Source organism: Phaenicophaeus curvirostris, chromosome 20 (genome assembly GCF_032191515.1).
Source record: "Phaenicophaeus curvirostris isolate KB17595 chromosome 20, BPBGC_Pcur_1.0, whole genome shotgun sequence".
NCBI classification, from domain to species: domain Eukaryota; kingdom Metazoa; phylum Chordata; class Aves; order Cuculiformes; family Cuculidae; genus Phaenicophaeus; species Phaenicophaeus curvirostris.
In genome coordinates, this window is record NC_091411.1 from 806,607 (window position 1) to 826,672 (window position 20,066).

General features: G+C 61.0%; 1 protein-coding gene across 2 annotated transcripts in view; it reads right to left on the reverse strand.

Annotated features, from left to right (window-relative positions):
* ABCA2 (ATP binding cassette subfamily A member 2) overlaps positions 1-20,066 on the reverse strand; it is a 38,652-nt gene that overhangs the window by 9,585 nt on the left and 9,001 nt on the right. The window contains exons 3-35 of one of the 2 annotated variants that reach the window (XM_069873571.1): positions 18,299-18,410; positions 17,697-17,863; positions 17,354-17,481; positions 15,887-15,991; positions 15,272-15,457; positions 14,950-15,168; positions 13,979-14,307; positions 13,542-13,701; positions 13,150-13,278; positions 11,864-12,031; positions 11,468-11,564; positions 10,912-11,085; positions 10,720-10,822; positions 9,972-10,086; positions 9,417-9,607; positions 9,035-9,185; positions 8,535-8,739; positions 7,517-7,681; positions 7,100-7,280; positions 6,604-6,816; positions 6,112-6,308; positions 5,846-6,028; positions 5,215-5,399; positions 5,000-5,120; positions 4,542-4,751; positions 3,006-3,218; positions 2,739-2,841; positions 2,087-2,415; positions 1,345-1,558; positions 1,092-1,197; positions 802-913; positions 421-481; positions 40-214 (exon numbers count right to left, since the gene is read on the reverse strand). In XM_069873571.1, coding sequence (XP_069729672.1) covers positions 40-214; positions 421-481; positions 802-913; positions 1,092-1,197; positions 1,345-1,558; positions 2,087-2,415; positions 2,739-2,841; positions 3,006-3,218; positions 4,542-4,751; positions 5,000-5,120; positions 5,215-5,399; positions 5,846-6,028; positions 6,112-6,308; positions 6,604-6,816; positions 7,100-7,280; positions 7,517-7,681; positions 8,535-8,739; positions 9,035-9,185; positions 9,417-9,607; positions 9,972-10,086; positions 10,720-10,822; positions 10,912-11,085; positions 11,468-11,564; positions 11,864-12,031; positions 13,150-13,278; positions 13,542-13,701; positions 13,979-14,307; positions 14,950-15,168; positions 15,272-15,457; positions 15,887-15,991; positions 17,354-17,481; positions 17,697-17,863; positions 18,299-18,410 — 5,507 coding nt within the window. Of the gene's footprint in view, positions 1-39; positions 215-420; positions 482-801; positions 914-1,091; positions 1,198-1,344; positions 1,559-2,086; positions 2,416-2,738; positions 2,842-3,005; positions 3,219-4,460; positions 4,752-4,999; positions 5,121-5,214; positions 5,400-5,845; positions 6,029-6,111; positions 6,309-6,603; positions 6,817-7,099; positions 7,281-7,516; positions 7,682-8,534; positions 8,740-9,034; positions 9,186-9,416; positions 9,608-9,971; positions 10,087-10,719; positions 10,823-10,911; positions 11,086-11,467; positions 11,565-11,863; positions 12,032-13,149; positions 13,279-13,541; positions 13,702-13,978; positions 14,308-14,949; positions 15,169-15,271; positions 15,458-15,886; positions 15,992-17,353; positions 17,482-17,696; positions 17,864-18,298; positions 18,411-20,066 lie in introns of both variants that reach the window. The other variant, XM_069873570.1, reaches the window with a different exon arrangement.

A 20,066-nucleotide genomic window follows, 5' to 3' on the forward strand; every position in this document is an offset into this window, starting at 1 on the left:
CCTGGGGGCTTTGCCAGTGGTGCCACGTGCCTTGCTCACCATGTCCCACACGTAGTTGGCCAACCAGTAGATGACAGGGTCACAGCCACTCACGAACTGCAGGTGCTTGGCCTTGGTGGCCTTTTCGGCCACCAAGAACACCACAAAGCTGGCTGGCACGAAGGACATGGCCACAATGATGAAGATGGCAATCACCACATCTGTGCCTTGAAGGCTGCATGGGGAGCAAGGAACAGAGCAGAGGACCCATCACCCTCAGCCACCCAGGGAAGGGCCACTCATCCCAGTGTGGGACAGCCGCTGTGCATAGGGACCACCAGGCCACCACCCCTGGCCCCCTGCCCACGCAGCCTGCAGGGCAGGAGCCCCAGTGTTTCCCTGCAAACCACCTCCTCCCGCAAACCTGCTCCCCAGACCTACAGATAATCCAGCGACAGGCTGGCACTTGTCTTGTTCATGGGGTGGTTGGTGACCGTGATGCCTGCAGGAAGGGCCAAGAAGAAACAAAGGAGCATGAAAGCCAGCTCAGGACAGAAAATCTTGCCTGCAGTCTGCCCAGTCCCGGCTGTGAGTGGGAAAACGATTTTCTTCCCAGCAGCTCGTCAGGAGCACCTCAAGGTCAAGCCATTCCGCACTGGCTGGCAGAGAGCATCCTTGGACACATCACAAGCTCAGGTGCCTTCAGGCAGCCCTGTGGGACATTCTGTCCCAGCCCAGCTCTCCTAACCAAGGTGTGCAACCCTCCCTTCCTCAGCCTGCTTGGCGCAAGGGAGATACTGCAATTTAGAGCCAGGTCCTCACCGTAGGCAGCAGGGTTGCCTTTGCTCTTGGGCAAGTTGGCTCGCAGGATGGCGTTGTTGAGTGCGTTGAGGTAGGTGGGCATGCTGTGGTAGCCCTTGTTGTTGTAGAAGACCTGGAGGAGTAGAGGAGTGTCAGGAGAGGGAAGGGACGGGAAAGGACGGGGAGGGAAGGGGAAGGGGAAGGGGAAGGGGAAGGGGAAGGGGAAGGGGAAGGGGAAGGGGAAGGGGAAGGGGAAGGGGAAGGGGAAGGGGAAGGGGAAGGGGAAGGGGAAGGGAGCAGCGCGGTCCCACCTGGGCCGTTCTCCGGACGGCGATCTTGCGCACTGTGGCAGGAGCCCTGGCTCCAAAGGAAGCCGGGATGGATTTCTGGACATTGCCAAAAGTGAGTGCCCCGTACCTGTGGGACATGGCACCTCAGCTGCGACCACTGTCCTCTGCTTCAGGGAGCAGGGCCGTGTTTGAGCATGCTTCTTACTCCCAGCAGCCCTGGGCAGGTGGCCCAGAGCCCCCCAGCCCCACCAGACCCTCCCAGCCTCCCTCTTGCCTGTGCAGGCGGAAGCGGTCCGAGGTGTAGAGTAAATACTCAGAGACGTTGCGCCCTGTGATGTCAGCCAGAATGTCCCCTGTCACCACCTTCATCTGTGGGGGGTGGCCCCCCACGCCGCTGGGGCAGGAGAAGCCAGTCCCCTGCATGGAGCACGTGCACCTGATGGGCTCATGGACGATGCGGGGCAGGGCGGGCGCTGAGGTTGCAGTCTCTGAGAAGTGGAGAGGGCAGCTCACAGCCAGGCTCTCACCCTCCCCAGCTGCCTGGGACAATGAGGGGGTGGCAGAGGCTGTGCTGCGGGGACACCCTGCCCCACTGGTGTCAGCTCCTGCTGGGCCAGCCTGGTCTACGAGGAGGGGTGTGTCCCCTGAGGACCGAGGAACCAAGAAACGCATGTGGGGAAAAGCTTTGAGGGAGTGAAACAGTTCAGAGAGGGGCAGGAAATGTTGCTGGAGAAGGCAATGGCTAGGGACTGTGACCCAGCAAGAGTCACGCAAGGCTGGCCACAGGGCTCTGGATGGTGGCACATTCCCAGGAGCATCACCAGCACTGCTGGGGTTGAACAGGGAGCGGTGGTGCAGGGCCAGCACTGGCTCTCAGGTGTTTTGCTACAGCCAGGCCAGACTGGTGGACACTGCCAGAGGCCCCCAAAGCAACTTCTGCGGGTAAGGTATTTCATCTCCCTGCTGGAGATAAATCCCAGACCCCAACAGGCTCAAGCACCAAGCACACATGATACCTTTGATTGCAGAAGAGAAGGTTGTGGAATTCCAGCCACGGAGCAGGTCCTCATCCACCGAGACGGGGTAGTCAGATGGAGCAGGGGATGGAGGTGGTGGCACAAAGTTGGAGAGCGGCAGGCCCTGGGTGAAGGAGTCGATGCACATGGCATCGAAGTACTTGGCCGCCAGCATCTTGGACTCGTTGCTGTTGAGGTTGAGGGTCTGCATGGGCTGGTCCAGCGTGTTGTTGAAAGGTGTCTTCAGCACGCAGGTGGCCCCCACGCCGGAGGGCAGGTGGAAGGTGTTCACCAGCTGTTGGGGGCTGGCATCGGGAGACAGCCGGATGCTGTGGGGAGAGGCAGAGCAAGGAGCAAGAGACACGGGTCTCACCACCTTGGCCATCTTCTGCTGAGACCTCCCCGAGGCCTTGGCATGAATAACGCGGGGCACGGCTGAATGGGCACACAGCCTGGGCCCTCTGGGGAGGACGGAGGCTGCTTGGACAAGGGGATGTGGCACCACTCAGGCTCTTCCCCATGCCCCAGCTGGCCCTGGCACCAGCCCTGCTTGTCGGCTGCCCACCCTGCCGCCCCCACTGCAGTCCCAGGGATGGACACAGGGATGGGGTCGGGCATGGGATGCTGGTCACTAATGAGCAGTGGCTCTCACCGGTACTCACGCCGCTCCTCATTGGCGTACGGAATGAAGTTGCCCTTGGGCTGGGTGTAGTTGTGGTACTGCGATGGCGAGAGGATGAGGGGTGGCAGGTCACCTGTGGGGCAAGGACAGGAACCTGCTTGCACCTGCAGGACCCCCACAGCACCCGCAAGCCTTGTCCTCCTCATTCCCCCAGGCAGTGTCCCCAGCAGCTGCACTGTGGCAGGCAGGAGAGGCCACCAGGAGCCGTCAGCAGGTGGGTGGGTGGCTCACACACACCTATCTCGGGCACCGAGAGCGCCACTGTCATGGCCACACAGACGAAGAAAGCAGGCAGGAGGATCTGCGAGAAGAGCGCCTTGGTGTTGCGCTTGGCACAGTGGAAGCGTTTAACGATCAGCCCGTGGAACTGGCGCAGCTTCAGCCATGAGCCCTCCAGCTTGAAGCTCCCCTGCCCAGCCAGGTCATTGTCCTCTGCCTCCACCTCTTGCTCTGGCAGGAGAGAAGGATGTCAGCCCTCCAGTACAGCTGCTCCCATGTGCCCCTTGGCCCCAGGGAGCTGAGCTGGCCACTGAGCCAGGCTGATGGCCACCAAGCCACAGCAGGACTCAACTCTGATGGCCACTGAGCCATGGTGGCACTCATCCCTGATGGCCACCAAGCCATGGTTCCCAACCCTGATGGCCATCGAGCCATGGTGTCACTCATCCCTGATGGCCACAGAGCCATGGTGTCACTCATCCCTGATGGCCACCAAGCCATGGTGCCCAACCCTGATGGTCACCAAGCCATGGCAGCACCCAACCCTGAGGCCACTGAGCCACGGCAGCACCCAACCCTGAGGCCACTGAGCCATGGCAACACCATGGTGTGAAGCAAGGCAGCTGGCTAGGATGCTCCTCTTGGCCACAAATGGGAAATTCAGACAACTGTTTTAAGAAAACAACCTAATTTGGTGCCTTTTGGCAGCTCCCCCTCAGTTTTCCCATCAGCTTTCCCAGCTGGTGAGGGGTCAGCACAGTCATGAACCGGAGATATGACACGGGTGAGGGACCCAGGAAGCCACGGGGCTGGCGCTCAGGGAGCTCTGCCGTGGTGTGGTCCTGGCTTCGTTCACAACGTTCAGAGCAGCCCCAGTGCAGCCTGGCGCATCCCTGGCTCGATCCCAGTCAGAGCCACTGGGATAACCCACAACAGGATTTGTGAGTAAAACAACAGCCTCATGCCTGCATCCTCCACCCTCCAGCAATCCCAGTACCCGGGCGAGGGGAGCCCTGAGCCTGGGGATGGGTATAGAGGATGAAGCCACCAGCTGGGAGATGACTCCATGACCAGGGCCAAGAGGAGACAATCCCGGGCAGTGCCGGCGTGAGGAGCGAGTGCGTTAGTGGGATAAGTCTGCAGGGTGGCATCGCGGGGTCCAAGGGAGGCAGATGGCAGAGCCAACCCCGGCTCCACCTGTGCCCACCAGCGCTGGTCAGCGTGGGACTCCCACCCACACGCTACCAGTTTTGGGGGCACACTGGTGCCACGCTGGTCCATTCCCAGCCCTCCCACCTTGGCTGTAGGCTCTGGTCAGTGGGTGCATCACCAGGTCCCAGAGTGGGGCTTCATCCCCGGCACATCCTCCTGCCCAGGGTTAGGGGCGGGCACTGCCCCTGCCCGGCCACCCTCTACGTCTTGGCTGAGCTCCTGCCCTGGCCCTGCCACTGCCCGGGCGCCGGCGGCACCAACCTTGCAGACTGATGTTATCGGGGTCCTGCCGGTTATCGAACAGGGGCGCATAATCCCCAAAGAACTCGGAATAAGCCCCACCTTCATCGCCCCGCACAGAGCCCACCGAGGAGGCCGAGTGCAGGGATGCCTGCGACTGTGCCAGCTTGGAGCCGGTCACCAGGTTGCTGAGCTCCACCTCAGGCTTCTCCGGCACCATCGCTTCCGCCAGGGGCTCCCCGTTGGCCTCAGGCTTCAGGCCCAGCTCGGGGGCCGGGTGCCGCAGGGTGTCCTTCTTGGATTCCTTCATGTCTGGAAGGAGAAGGGGGGTTGCCAACAGCCCTGCCACCCTTCTGTGCAGTGTGGTGTGCTGTGCGGATGGATTTGCTCTGCGGTCCCCCAGAGGAGCAGAGGTTGCTGCCCTTGGTCGGCATGGGCTCTGCTGGAGACCTCTCCTCACCTTGGGACAGGAGAATCTTGCAGCCACACGCAAGGGGAGAGGAGCCACCAAGCCCGCGCAAAGGCACCCGGCCCCTCACCAGCCCCCCGGCTGCCCATACCCACGTCGCTGTTCTCCAGAGACTGATCCTCCTCAGACACCTTCAGGAAAACCTCCTCCAGCGTGGTGTCCATCAGCCCGAAACTGGTGAGGTCCAGCTCCTCCAGGCTCTGCTCCAAGTGCTGTGGAGGCAAAGTGCTGTGTGAGAAGGGCAGGAGGTGCCCACAGTGTCCCGGGACCACCTGCCTGCCCACCCCACCAAGCTCCCACAGGTACCTGGAAGAGCCTCTCAAAGCAGCCCTTCTTGACAGCCTCACTGGGCAGGATGTAGGAGAGTTCAGTGTTGGTGTCTGAGATGAGGAGGCAGGAGGCCACGTATTTCTTGATGAACTGGGAGACACGGGGCTCAGAACAAGGGCTGATGGAGGAGTGGGCTGGAGGGCTGTGCGACTGGCCTAGCTCTGCAGCAGAGGGGCAGCACCCATGAGTCACTTCTCCCCAGCCTCCCATCAGGATCCACCACATCCACACTACAACACAAGCACTACTGGGACTCCTCCAGCCTCCACTGCAAGCTGCTGGAGGTTTCCTGGCCACCCTGACTGGCCTGGGGATGCTGCTCAGCACCATGGCCCATGCTGGACAACTTAGTGGGCAGACCACGGGCTGGACAGAACCAGCACCTGGAGATAAATGCCTCTATGTAGGGTCTAAGCTGGGACCCAGATGGGAGAAACCAAGGCTGAGCAATGCCACCTCCTACACCCCTGCCCCATAACTCTCCATGTGGCCTAAGGAGACTTGAGGTAGGGAGCACTTGGGTTTTGACCTCTCGTTTTTTTCCTGGGCTGAAGAAGGGCTGGCCCCATCTACTCCTCTAAACACAGGGTCCTGCTGCCCCCCAGACCTGTGCCGTTCCTGGTATCCGACTGCTTCTTCACCACTGTCAGCTTGTAGCCGTCGCCGTACGTGCTCTTGAGGAAAAGTGGAGAGCCACAGCACTTGAGCTTGCCATGTGAGATGATGGCAATGCGGTCACCCAGTAGGTCAGCCTCGTCCATGTGGTGAGTGGAGAGCAGGATGGTCCTCCCTGGCAGTGGCACAGAGTCTCAGCAGCGGCCAGGGCCACTGCAGCCAGAGGAACAACACGGAGCTCTGCCCACCTCCACTCACCTGGCTTGTACTTGAGGATCAGGTCCCAGATGGCCCTGCGTGCGTACGGGTCCACACCAGCCGTGGGCTCATCCAAGATCACGGCCCGTGACCCACCCACAAACGCGATGGCCACTGACAGCTTCCTCTTCATGCCCCCTGAGAGGGTTTGCACCAGGGAGTGGCGTTTGTTGGAGAGCTCCAGGTCCTCAATCATCCTGGGGACAGGGGAGGGGCACCAGGGATGCTGGGGGGGCTGGACTGGCACCTGGTGCCTGCGGGGAGCACGATGCCTCTTCTCCACCAACAGCTCCCAGCCACTGGGACAGCCCAGATGCACCGAGGCTACAGAAGCATCTGCTGCTGGCTTCCACAGCCTGATGCCCCAAGCTTTGGAGAACACTTGGAGCTGCTCCAGGGGAGATCTCTGCTTTCAGATCACCCACCACAGCAGTAAGGGGTCCCACTCATGCAAAAGGCACAGATGAGACAAAAGGAGCTGAGGGTGCCTACTTGTCCATCTCCTTGCGGATCTCCTCCTCTGCCATGCTCTTGAGTTGTGAGTAGAACCAGAGGTGTTCCTCCACCGTCAGCCTGTCGAAGAGCACGTTGTGCTGAGGACACATGCCCAGATTCTTCCGGATCTCGTCCATCTCCGTCCGGATGTCATGGCCATAGATGGTAGCGGAGCCCGAGGTTGGAGGGAACAAGCCGGTGAGGATGGACCTGGATGGATGGAGAAAAGCAACAATGTGAGGAACCTTGTGTTCCTCCATCTGGTCCCAAGTCCCAGCCACCACCTCCAGCAGCATCTGCTGAGCCCTGGGCAGAGCAACAGCAGTGCAGAGCCATGAGCCCGTGGCCTGTCCCTGTTTTGTGCCACCCCTATAACCACTCTGGTCCTGGCACCAGCTGCCCTAGGGCTCGGCAGGGACATCATGCAGCACCTTCCTACCCACTGCAGCTGGCCAGAAGGACACGGCCCATGCCCGCCCCGACCGGCACTCACATGGTGGTGGTTTTCCCTGCACCATTGTGCCCCAGGAAGGACACCACCTGGTTCTCGTAAAGGTTGAGGCTAAGCTTGTTCAGCGCCAGCTTCTTGTCCGTCTTGTAGACCTTGGTGAGTTTGTCGATGCAGACGACCAAGGGGAGGTGGGTTGGCTCCTCCTCGATGCCTCGTGTCTCCTCTGCCACGAGAGCAGGATGGTGAGGAGCCGAGGGGTGGCAGGGCAGCCTCCACCTCCCCACCTCCACCCCGTAGGGCCGTGCTGGCTCCCAGCCCCTTCCCCTCTGCTTCTGCCACCTTGTCCCCTCCCGCACCACCACTTGCCCTCGGATCCTGCCCTGACACAGGGGACACACGGGGATCACACAGGACGCTGCAGAGCCAAGGCCACTCCCTGCCACCACCGCCCACCCTCACCCAGCCGTCGGCTCTCCATCGCACAGGCCTGATCCTCCTCCATGATGCTGAGGCGGGTGGTGCGGGACCAGGGCCAGGTCCACTCCCAGGTCTCCACTCGCCCGTTGCCCAGCCAGTAGGACTTCTGGAGAGGGAAGTACCACGGCCGCGGCAAACCAAACATCCCTGCAAGCACAAACCCTCCAGAGTCAGCCGCAACCCCACACCCATGTATGTGCAGAAGGCAGCCAAGGGCTGGGGCAGAGCTCGATGTGGGTACAGCCACCGGCAGGTCTTGGAGGTCTCCCTGGCAGGGACATCACTGCAGGGTGATGGCTGCAAGGGACAATGACTGCAACGTGATGGCTGCAAGCACTCTGCCCAGCTAGGCTCAGGGAAACACTGCTGGTTTGTGTAAGGAAGCAAAGTCCTTTGGGTTTAGGGTTGGGCCTGGCTTCAGGTTTACTGGGAAAGCAAAGGAAGCTGGTGAGACTCCTCCCCAAGCAGGTGATAACAGTGCTTCAGCTGTGGACACCTTGCTTTGCTCCAGCTGGCCAGGGAACAGACATAAAATCCTACAATCATGGAACGGTTTGGGTTGGAAGGGACCTCAAGGCCCATCCAGTTCCACTCCTGTGCCACAGACAGGGACACCTCCCACTGGATCAGGGGCTCCAAGCCTTATCCAACCTGGCCTTGAACACCTCCAGGGATGGGGCAGCCACCACTTCCCTGGGCAATCTGAGCCAGGGCCTTCCCAACCTCACAGGAAAACATTTCTGCCTAAGGTCTCATCTCAATCTCCCTTCTTGCAGCTTAAACATGTAATGGAAGATCTCCAGGGGTCCTGCTGATGTCTCCAGCGGGTCAGGCCATGTGGGCAGGTGTCCCCAGCTGGACACATGCAGGGGACCCCAAAGACACATTGTGCCTAATCCCATGCTGTCAGGGCTGAGCACCACTAGGAACCAGCAGCATCCTCAGCAAGGAGGCTCCCATAAAACTAGAGGTGCCCTCCTGCCCCACTGCCTGCACGTACCCGGGTGCACAGCCTCAATGTACCACGTGAGCACTCCGTACACCACAGCATCCACGATCAGCATCATCATGGACAGCAAGAGGTTGAAGTCATCTCCTTCCACGGGCGACTGGCTGAAGGTGTGCCACTGGATGCCCACACCGGCCACCTCGTACAGTGCGAAGTACTTAGAGCCCAGCCCAAAGGCTGTGGTGGACATGAGGGACTGCAGAGAGGCAGAGGGAAGGGGTTGTTAGCAGGAATGACCGGTCAGCTCCAGAGGAACAGGTTGGGGTGAATTCCTGCCCGATGCTGACCCACCCACCCCCATGGAGATGCTTCCTGCCCTGGAAAGCACCAAACCTTCTGAGGATTCCTCCAAAGCACCATGAGAAGTTGATTCATACAGTCAGAAGTTTGCTCAGGTCTTGGTGACAGCTTGGTGGCCTTTGTAAATGGCCATGGGGTGCCCGGGGCAAACGTAGGGCCAAGAACCAACCCAGAAGCTGCAGCCAACTCACCGCAATGCACTTCTCAAAGGCCGTGATCTTGTCATGCGCCACCTCTTCCCGGATGGCCACGTACATGTAGGGCACGTAGCTGAGGAAATAGATGATGCCACCGCAGGCAGAGGCCAACTTGGCCTTGGAGTAGAGCACCGACACCAGGAAGCTGCAGGGAGGACAGCGTCACCTCGGATCCCACCCCAGCAGGGCTTCTCGTAAACCATCTGATTTTGGTGGTGTTGAGGTGATAAATTTGCCCCCAAATTAGCTGGATAGGGGGACTTGTTTTCCTCCACCAGCACCTGCGCACAGAGCTAGCAGCACCCTCACTTCATGGTACAAGGACCCTGGCACTGCCCATGCCCCCTCACTCCTCAGAGCAGACCCAGCAGCTCACCAGAACATGATGGTGGCCACTGCGTAGATGGCAAGGAAGAGCCAGATGATGAGGACATCGCTGTGCATCAGCACCTTGCCGTACTTCAGGATGGCAGTGAGTGCTGTGACTGAGATGGAGAGCTGGACGAAGCCAGTGATGAACCAAGCCACCCAATGTACCGCATTGTTCAAGCCCATCATCTTCATCACCTGTGAGGCCAAAACTGCTCAGCAGGGCTGTTCCCTACCTGGTGCATCCCTGCTGCCTCGCGCGCTGGAGCTGCGAGAGTAACAGGCAGCACTGAGGAGTCCTTGAAGGCTGCTGGGAGCAGGCAGACCCAGCACCCTGTGCCAGGATGCCAATGGGCTTGGCTCCCTCCAGCACTGGGCAGGGCTTGTGCCAGGGACACCTGGATGGACCAGCTCAGTCCAGCGATGTGGGATTTCACCCAACCAAGCTCACACACCCTGGAGATGTGGGGAAGGTGCCCAGTGCAGAATTGAGAGCTCAGAGATGCCAGCTACTGCCCAGGGATCTCTCCCACCACCCAGGGATCTCTCCCACCACCCCCACCTCTTTCAGGCGATGCTCCTTCTCAGTCACAATGTGCTGGATCATCATGGCCACCGAGTAGACCCAGGAGATCACCATGCACAGGGGCATCATGTGCTCAATGACGAAGAGGAAGCTAGTGGGGTAAAGGATGAGAGAGGAGATCTGGATGGTGGCACCACAGCAGAGACCAAGTGCGACCCTGGGGCGCAGAGCAGCAGAGGGTCTTTCCCACCAGCCATGGACAACCAGCCCTCCAGTCAAGCACCTCCAGAGTGCCCTGGAAGAGTTTATCCAATGAGCCAATAGGACAGTCTAGGGTCCTGGCTGCAGGATCTGGCAGACAGCAGCCATGGGCTTGGCCCGGTGCCCTGCCCACCGCTGTGTGGATGGGGCTCTATCCAACCGTCCTAGAGGCTCTGGGACTTCTCCAGGTGCTTCCTCCAGACCACTACGGTCAATAACCACCAGCACAGACCCACGTGCTGCCCATTTACCACTCTCCTCTTGTTCTACCCAAGCTGTTTAGCCTCCAAGACACCTCAGAACCATAAATTCCTCACTTCGGTTGCAAACAGGGCAAAAAATCCTTCCCCTGCTTGCCTAGCCTGGTAGTCCAAGAAACAGGGCTGAACTGGTTACTAATCACTCCCAATGTTACGAGCCCCTCTCAGGCCCCAAAACTTGTCCTCTTTTCCCAGCTGAAGTGTTCTGGCCTGGAGCGGGGAAGAGGGAAGTCCCTGCCCTTGCCCACCATGCCATTACTCACTCATCCCGGGTATAACACGGGTAGGGGAACATCTGCACATAGTTGCCAGGCTCCACCACGTCATGGCCAACAAACGTGTTGATGAGGGCACGCTCCATCATGTCTGGGGAGGAGGAGGAGAGGCCGAGCTGAGTGGGCAGCATGGGCAGAGTGTGGGGACATGGGCAGCGGTGGCAGGGAGCTGGCACTCACCTTGGATCCAGACAAAGCCATAGAGGAAGTAGAAGCGGCCGCCGGTGTTGGGGCCCGGCCGCCAATACGCCCGTCGGATCTCGTTGGTCTTCTCCGTGAAGCTGGAGTTCTGTCGGATCTTGTACATGACGTGGGGAGGCAGCGAGCCGTCCCTGTTGGTCTGGAAGATGACACCTGCAGGCAGCGGGACAAGCAGGGAGCCTGACGGCACCACAGGAGACAGCCAGACCTGCCAGACTGTGGGCAGGGACACAGAGCGGGAAGCGCAGCCCAGCAAGGGCAGCGCAGGTGTTGCCATGGATGGGGAGGGTGGGCATGGCTCTGTCACAGGATGCGAGGGCACGTGGACAGCCGGCAGGAGTAATGGGAGGGCCCTGTGCCCAGCAGGGCTCAGCGGGGGGCAGAGGATGGGTACTGCAGGATGCTCGATCTGCTCAACCACCCAAGACATGCACCAAGGCAGCCACATCCCAAAGCCAGTGGCCCAAGCACAGGGCACGGCTGGAGGACAAAGCTCAAGAGACCCATGTGAAGGGGCTGGTTCCCAGGGACGTACTGGCAAAGACGGTGACGTTGTCCTGGTAGGCTTGGTTCAGCGTGTAGTTGACGATGCTCTCCTCATCTGGGAAGCCTTTGAAGATGTCCACACTGACCTAGAGGGAAGGGAAGGCTGCTAAGACCCCACTGCCCCTAACGATCAATCCGTCATGTGGACCCTGCACATGGCACAGTGTGTGACCCGCAGCCACCACAACCCAATGGTTGATGAGCACTTCCACTGTTGACATCTACCTCAAAGTTCCTGACACTGCTAAAGCCACTCCAGGGCTTCCGTCCTGTGGCCTTAAGGAGGTCTGAGCAGACCTGTTGCCTCTTTAGCCCCACAGAACCTGGCTGCGGGTGGTGGGTGCCACTTCAGCACCTGTGTTCCCACAGGTGGCCACAACCTCACCTTGGCCATGAAGTGGACCCAGCCGCAGGCAGCATTGTTGATGGCGTCCAGCTGCTGGAGCAGGACGCTTGCATTGGGCAGGGAGAAGTTGCCACTGAGGAATTTGTGGAGAACATCGTTGTCGGAGACATTCAGGATCTCTGGGTGCTTGTGGAGGTCGGCATTGATCTGGGACAGAGAGGGAAAAATCACCAAATCCTAGAATGTCCTGAGTTGGAAGGGAACCACATAGATCATTCGAGTCCAACTCCTGTCCCTGCACAGGACACCCCAAAATTCACACCACGGGGCTGAGGGCCTTGGCCAAATGCTCCAGGAAGACTGTCAGGCTTCGTGCTGTGACTGCTTCCCTGGGAGCTGTTCCAGTGCTTCACTGCCCTCTGGGGGAAGAACCTTCTCCTAATGCTCAACCTAACCCTCCCCTGGTGCATCTTCCTGCCATTCCCTTGGGTCCTGTCATTGGTCACCAGAGAGAGGAGCTCAACACCTGCTCCTTCTCCTCCTCTTGTGAGGAAACTGCAGAGCGCGATAAGGTCTCCCCTCAACCTCTTCTTCTCCAGGCTGAACAGACCAAGGAACTTCAGTGGCTCCTCACACGCTTCCTCTCTACACCCCTCACCAGCTCTGTGCCCTCCTCTGGATGCTCTCCAGGAGTTTGAGATCTTGTTTATCCTGCGGCCCCAGAACTGCCTCAGTGCTCAAGGTGGGGCCACCTCAGTGCGGAGCAGAGCAGGACAATCCCCTCCCTCACCTGGCTGGCAATGCTGTGCTGGATGCACCCCAGGACACGGTTGCCCTCTTGGCTGCCAGGGCTCTGCTGGTTCATGGTCAAATCATAGTCATTAAACCCTCCAGTCCTGTCCCCAGGTCATTCATGAAGACATTAAAGAGCGCTGGCATGGATCCCCGCGGAACACCGCTAGGGACTGGTCCCCAGCCTGATGGGACCCCATGTCCTGTGACCATTGGAGCCTGACCACCAACCAATTGCTCATCCATTGCACTGTGCATTTATCCACATCAAAAAGTTGTGCTACACCCTGCCTCTCAGCCCCCTGTCCCCCCCACGGACACAGACAGGACCCAGTGCTCTTCCTGGGGATGGGGAATGGCATCAACCCCACACAGGGAACCAGCCTGGTCCTCGCAAGAACAGGGTGGGCACCAAGGAGCACCTGAGGAGCTTCATATGAAGAAGCTACAAGGGGCCTGAGGGCAGGACAGCCCCTTCCCAGCCCCAGGGCAGTAAAGCCCAGGCAGGCTCGATTCTCGGTGCACTGTCCTACCTGCTGGAGCCATCGGATGCGACGCTGCAGCCGGCCCTCCTCCAGGTATGCACGGATCTCAGGGGAGATGTTCAGCCATGCCTTGGCGTAGTGAGTGACGTTGCCCACAAAAGCGAAGGTCTCATTGGCCTGTGGGGGAGGAAGGTCCCACAGTGGGAAGAGGCAGAGCTCCCCTGCTCTCTGGGATAGCCAGCAGCCACTGAGGCATCTGCCCACCTCCCAGCAGGCACGGCTACCTCAACAAGGGCCAGGGCAGCTGCCTGCTTCTGCCAGCGCTGGCACCTTCCTCCCTGCTCAGCCCTGGCTTCTCTGAGGCGTCTGGGCAAGGAGGTCGCTGTGGAGCGAGGCCACTGGGAGAGGAAGGTCAGGGGGCCCAGCCTCTGCGCCCTCACCTTCAGGATGACCTTGTCCACTTCAGTGCCCACGGGCGCGTACAAGATTTTGGGGTTGCTGGTCATCAGATGCACGAGGAGGCCCAGGTTCCGCTGCTCCTTGCTGGTGAAGCCCAGTGAGCTCATGTTGCCTTGCTTCAGTGCCTCGGGCTCGATCGTCCTGTGAAGAGGGCTCAGGCTGCTGACTCTGCTCCAGTCCTCAGCCCTGCCTGGCAAAGGATTTCCCACCAACTCCCATGCCGGGTAGAGCTGCCCAGCACGCCGAGCTTCCCCCAGACTCCACACAAGGCTGCAGAACAGTGTTCATCTCCATCTCCCTTACATCAAGGGATGACTGGGGCCCTTGCCTGCCAGCACAGGCATGATGGGCTCCCACATCCCTGTCCTGACCAGAGAGCACCTGGAATCTGGCATGCTCTGTCCCCTGGGGCTCCTACCGGTTGTTGCCGCAGAGGATGGGCTGCAGTCCGGCCCAGAGCTGCACGAACGCAGAGAATTGTCCCTGGGGGTTGTCACTGCCGGCTGGGCCCCCAGCACCCTCCTCCTCTGCCGTGGTGTTCCCGGCAGTGGTGTTGGCGCCGGCCCAGCCGGTGCTGTTGGCTGTGGGTGACGGGGCCTTGCTAGCACAGGCTCCCCTGGGCAGCAGCTTGGCCAGCGCTGAGAGGATGTCCATGTCACGGAGAACCTTCTCCATCTCCACCAGGTCCTCCAGGAGGGCACGGAGACGATGCTGGGTGGCTGTGCTGTTCACCTCATCCAGCTTCAGCTGTGAGGATGAGCAGGCAAGGAGTTGCCTTTGGAGGGGGTGACAGGGCCCCTCGCCAGCAAGAGGGGACAAGGGGACCCCCCCACAGCGGCATTGTCTGCTTTCTTGGTTACAAGCTTGGAGCTGTGGCCCGCTGGGGCTCAATGCCATGCTTTCGTGGCTATCAGGCAGCAGGAGTGCAGGCAAATGCTGGCAGGGTCTGGCTGGGGGACAGGAGATGTCCCTTAGGCAGGGTGGTCCGCTGTGACCACAGGGACATGTCAGACTCGGGTGAGACAAGGAGGGGGACCTCAGAGCCAGCCTCAGGGAGCTGTGCCACAAGGGACATTGCCAGTCCATGAGTGAGGATGCTGTGGGAACATGCTTGGAGGATGCTGGGGACACTCAGCTCCACCTGACTGGCAGCATCTAAGCAAGTGCCAGAAGGGAGGAATCAGAATCATAGAATGGTTTGAGTTGGGAGGGACCTTAATGATCATCTAATTCCATTCCCCCTGCCATGGGCAGGGACACCTCCCGCTGGATCAGGGGGCTCAGAGCCCCAGGAGGGGCCGAGCCACGTAACAGCACCTGTCCCCACACACCTCGTGAGATGGAAAGCCCTGCCCAGGACCGATCCCAGCCCCATAGACCCGTGCTCACCCTGCTGACGATCCTGGGGGTGTCAAGCTGGTCCCGGAGCTCAGCTGCCAGCTGGGTGAAGCGCTCGTGGCGGGCAGCCCCACTGCCGTTGCAGGCGAGCACCCGGTACGCCTGCAGCAGCGGCTGCTGCGCGGGGGCGACGCGCAGGAGGTGCCGCAGCGTCGCGGGGCTCTGCTCACACGTCAGCTGCTCCAGCACCGGCCCGGTGAAGAGGACGCCCTACGGGGCAGGGAGCCGTGGGCAGCAGCCCCGGGCACGGCGACAGTGCCCACCTGGCAGCGTGGCCGCCCGTGTGCCCCACTCCGCCCCGCGAGGCGCTCACCTCCATCTCGGTGAGGAGGGCCTGGGGGCTGTCAGAGGCGGTGGGTGCTGCGGCGGCACTGGCGAGACCCAGGGCCTGGGAGAGCAGGCGGAGCAGGGCTGGCCGGCGCGGGGCTGCCACAGGGTCCCGCAGCACCCGGTGCACCAGCCCTTCCCGCAGGCTCCTCCAGCCGCTCGGGAGGCTCTGCTGCAAGAGGGGCAGCGGGGGTGGCTGCTGCTGCGAGGGGTCCCCAGGGACCCTGCTGTGCCCGCTGTACAGCATCCACACCCACGGTGCCCACAGGGAGGGATGGAGGCAGCACGGGTCCCCTGCATCCCAGCCACAGGAGGGAACAACCTCCCCACTTCCCTCCCCAAGCCACCATCCAGGCAGTGCCACCACCCGCTGCAATGGGAAACCGAGGCACAGGCACGAGGGGTCTCAGAGCACTGCAGGAACCCGTGTCAGCACCAGAGTGGGACCTTACTGCTGCTCTGGCCACCCAACAGCATCCCACCGCATCCCTTCTGCTGGGATAGACACCCCCAGCTCGCCCTGTGGTGGGACACGGGGAGGGGACGCAGAGGATGAGCTCTGTCCCACCTGGTCCCCTGCACACACAGCACCGCTCCTCACCTCCAGCTGTGTCATCTTCTCACCACGGCCAAACCTATCCCACAGGTCTTGCTCATGGCCCTCGTCAAGCCCCAAAGGAAAGGAACCAAAAAACAGGCGGTACACCTGCACCAGAGACAGGAACAGGGCTGCTGGGCACAGCGGGAACAGAGGCACCACCTGCCCAGCAGTGCCCCAGCACGAGGAGGATAGGGTAGCAGGGCAGGATGAGTCCTGGCTGACTCCCACCCCATGGCGTCTGGTGGTCAGGGCTCAGTCTGGGTCGGGATGTGCCCATTCCCAGGAGCAATGTGGACCCTGCAAAGCCTAGCCCTGCGGCACTGTGCTGGCATCCACCTCCTGCTGGCCAGCACCCACCTTCTGTGGGTCGGCACCCACCTCCCACAGACTGGCAGCCACCTGCCGCGGGTCATCTACCACCTCTATGGATCACCTCCCACTGGTCATCTCCCATCTCCTGCAGACCACCTCCCATGGGCTAGCATCCACTTAGAATCACAGAATGATAGAATCACTAGGTTAGAAAGGACCCACTGGGTCATCGAGCCCAACCATTCCCATCAATCACTAAACCATGTCCCTCAGCACCTCGTCCACCTGTGCCTTAAACACCTCCAGGGAAGGTGACTCAACCCCCTCCCTGGGCAGCCTCTGCCACTGCCCAATGACCCTTTCTGTGAAATATGTTTTCCTGATGTCCAATCTGAACCTCCCCTGGTGGAGCTTGAGGCCATTCCCTCTTGTCCTGTCCCCTGTCACTTCAGAGAAGAGCCCAGCTCCCTCCTCTCCACAACCTCCTTTCAGGGAGTTGTAGAGAGCAATGAGGTCTCCCCTCAGCCTCCTCTTCTCCAGGCTAAACAACCCCAGCTCTCTCACCTGTTCCTCGTAAGGCCTGTTCTCCAGCCCCCTCACCAGCTTCGTTGCTCTTCTCTGGACTCGCTCCAGAGCCTCAACATCCTTCTTGTGGTGAGGGGCCCAGAACTGAACACAGGATTCGAGGAGCGGTCTCACCAGTGCCGAGTCCAGAGGGAGAAGAACCTCCCTGGACCTGCTGGTCACGCCGTTTCTGATCCAAGCCAAGATGCCATTGGCCTTCTTGGCCACCTGGGCCACTGCTGGCTCATGGTCAGTCGCTGTCAACCAACACCCCCAGGTCCCTCTCCTCCAGGCAGCTTTCTAGACAGACTTCTCCTAGTCTGTAGCACTGCACAGGGTTGTTGTGCCCCAAGTGCAGGACCTGGCATTTGGCCTCGTTAAACCTCATGCCATTGGACTCTGCCCAGCGGTCCAGCCTGTCCAGATCCCTTTGGAGCCTCCCAACCCTCCAGCAGATCGACACATCCACCCAGCTTAGTGTCACCCGCAAACTTGCTAAGGGTGCACTTCCCACGGGACAGCATCCACTTCCTGCTGATCATCTCCCACCCCCAGCCGGTCAGTTCCCATCTCTCACAGGCCAGCACCCACCTCCCGCAGGTCGATGCTGGAGCCCAGGAGCAGCTCAGCGGTGCTGTTGGGGAGGGACAGGTTCTGCGTCAGGAAGCGGTGCAACTCCCCCCGGTCCTTGGCTGCCCACGCCAGTGTGAAGCCGGATCCTGGTAAGGAGTAGAGGGCTCAGCGCCGCCGCCAGCGCTAGGGACACGGCACAGCCCTGCGCGAGAACGCTTCACAGCCAGCCTGCCCGGCACACAGCCACGTGGGACAGTGACGGGGCACTGCCAAATGCCCTCACATCGCTGGGCGCCGGGCGGATGGGCACCTCCAACCCTGCGGGTGCAGGCAGCAGGAGGGCAGGCTAGTCACAGTCTACCTGCTCGGCTGCTGAAGTGGGTCTCCATGGGGCTGGGCTCGCTGGTGCTGAGCGCTTCCAGGCGCCGGCGCAGCGACTCCAGCTCCTCCTCCAGCCCTGGGTGCTGCGGGTCAAAGAGGCTGCTCTGCTCCACCGCTTCGCTGAGGTGCTCCAGGAGCTGTGTCACCCTGCGAGAGCCCAGCACCACTGCGGCTTCAGGGACAGGGACAAAGGGATAGGAACACCCTCCGCAGAGCCCCAGGCAGGATAAGCACCTCCGGTGCATGAGAGAGCTGCGCTGCATGAGCACCACTGCCCCGGGAGCTGCCCTGCGCACCAAACCCACCAAGCCAGGGGCACAGAGTAGAGTCCCAAAGCCTCCAGGTGTCTCCAGGGGCCACCCGCATCCTCCTCCCGGCCATCAGGCACCCGGCAGCCCATGGGCTGAGCTGCCCCCTGTGCCCCAGGGACACAGCACTCTGCAACCAAGCACTTCGGGGACGAAGGCTGGTGCCTGTCCCCAGAGGGGCAGTGCCAGCGTGGGAAGGGGCACGGCGTCCATGGGAGGGTGCGGGATCACGCGGCGTGGGATGGGGTATGTGTGCAGCAAGGGCAGGACTCACGTGGAGTTGGAGTACTGCAGGAAGCCAAACTCATCGCGCTGGCCATCAGGGCAGAGGGACTGCATGATGGGCAGAATCCCAGCCGAGGTGAGCGGTGCCGCCGTGTAGAAAGCTGGACCCAGCGAGAGAGCACGGAGAGGCCAGGGGAGGTGCGGGCAGGGAGGGAGGAGAGGCAGGGGAGGCAGAGGCCACCAGAGAGACAGAGACTCAGTTCAGAGCAACACGCGCGGGGCCCTGTGAGCCCGGCAGGAGGCTGGCGGCCACGGGCAGAAGTCAGCGGCTTTCCCACCAAGGCTGCCCCAGCTGGTGGCCCTTCAGGGCTGTGGGCACCTCCGGCCACCCTGGCTCCTGCCCTCTCACTCCTGCCCGCTCCACACTGGGCAACGGGTCCTTCCCACTCCAGGACGATGCCAGCTCCTGCCACGTGCCCCCAGGACAGCCGCCAACCTCCCCCAGCCTCTTGGCCGCTCTTGTTAGTAACCTCCGAGGCCCCACCAGCTCTCCGGAGGAAGAGGAGGAAGAATAGACAGGGAAAACAAGAGTTGTCACCCGCAGCTCCTGGAGGCCCAGACTCCCCCCGGCCCAGCTGCCCCGACGTGGCTGCTGGAGGTGGAAATGGAGACACGACAGGCGGGGAGATGGAAGAGATGAGGAGCAGCAAGGGGACAGCAAACCTTCCCCTCCTCTGCCGGCACTGAGCCATCGTCCCAGCCAGGGTCTTTCCACCCCCTTCACCAGGACAGGGTGAGCCCAGGAGGGTGTTGCCCAAAGGGACCAGAGGTTAAAACTGGGCAGCACCAGGCAGGGACCCTGCTCTCCCGGGGTTAGGTCAGTCAGTGCTGTTAGCACAGCCGCGGCAGGCAGGGCTTGGTGAAGATGGGCTTCTGGTAGGGGCAAGCGACAGCCCAGGACAGACAGGGACAGGCTAGCAGGTGGTGGCCATGCCACGCTTTGGTGACAAAGCATGGTGGTGTCTTGCAGGACTCCAGGCTCCCAATAGTGCCACATCCCGGCTCATCCCAGCAGCAAGGGGCCAGGACACGGACCCAGAGGTGGCGTAGGGGTGGGAGACATGTCCAGCCCCTTGGGCACCAGCCCAGGTTGGGTGACCACAGGCCACCATATGGGTGCCAGCATCTGGTAAGGTCTGTGCGAGGAGGAAGGTAAGAAAGGGTAGGACAAGGCCAGGAGAGGCCTCCACAGCACAGGGTGCTGGGGACATCACCACTGGCAGCCCCAGCACCTGGGGAACCCAGTGGGGACACCACTATGGGCTAGTCCTGGCTGGGCAAGCCCTGAGCCAGCAGATGCCGTGCTGCGCTGCCCAAGCCCATCTTCAGCAGCCACAGAGAAAGGCAACAGGGTTACAGAGGAGTCGATTAGGCCAGAGTGAGTTGATCCAAACCAGGCTCTTTCTCGCCCAAACGTGTAGCCGGCACAGGCAGGGGAAGGGAAGGAGGCGCCCACCCACCCCACCAACTTACAGACTGGCGCATGCAGTAGAGGCATGGAGGGCAGGCGGGCAGGGGAGATGGTGGGAAAGAAAAAGAAAATGTGAGCAAAAGAAAAAACAAACCAAAAAAACCACACAACACAGAGGGCACATCAGTGCCGGGGCAGGAACCAGGGCAGCACCTGCTGCTGCCAGCAGCCGGACCCGTGCTCGAAGCTGGGCTCTCCATCGCCAGCACGCACTGAAACACATGCTTGGACCATCGTTACGCCTGGCACTGCAGCCACTGCAGTTCGAGATGCTCTGGTTGCACAT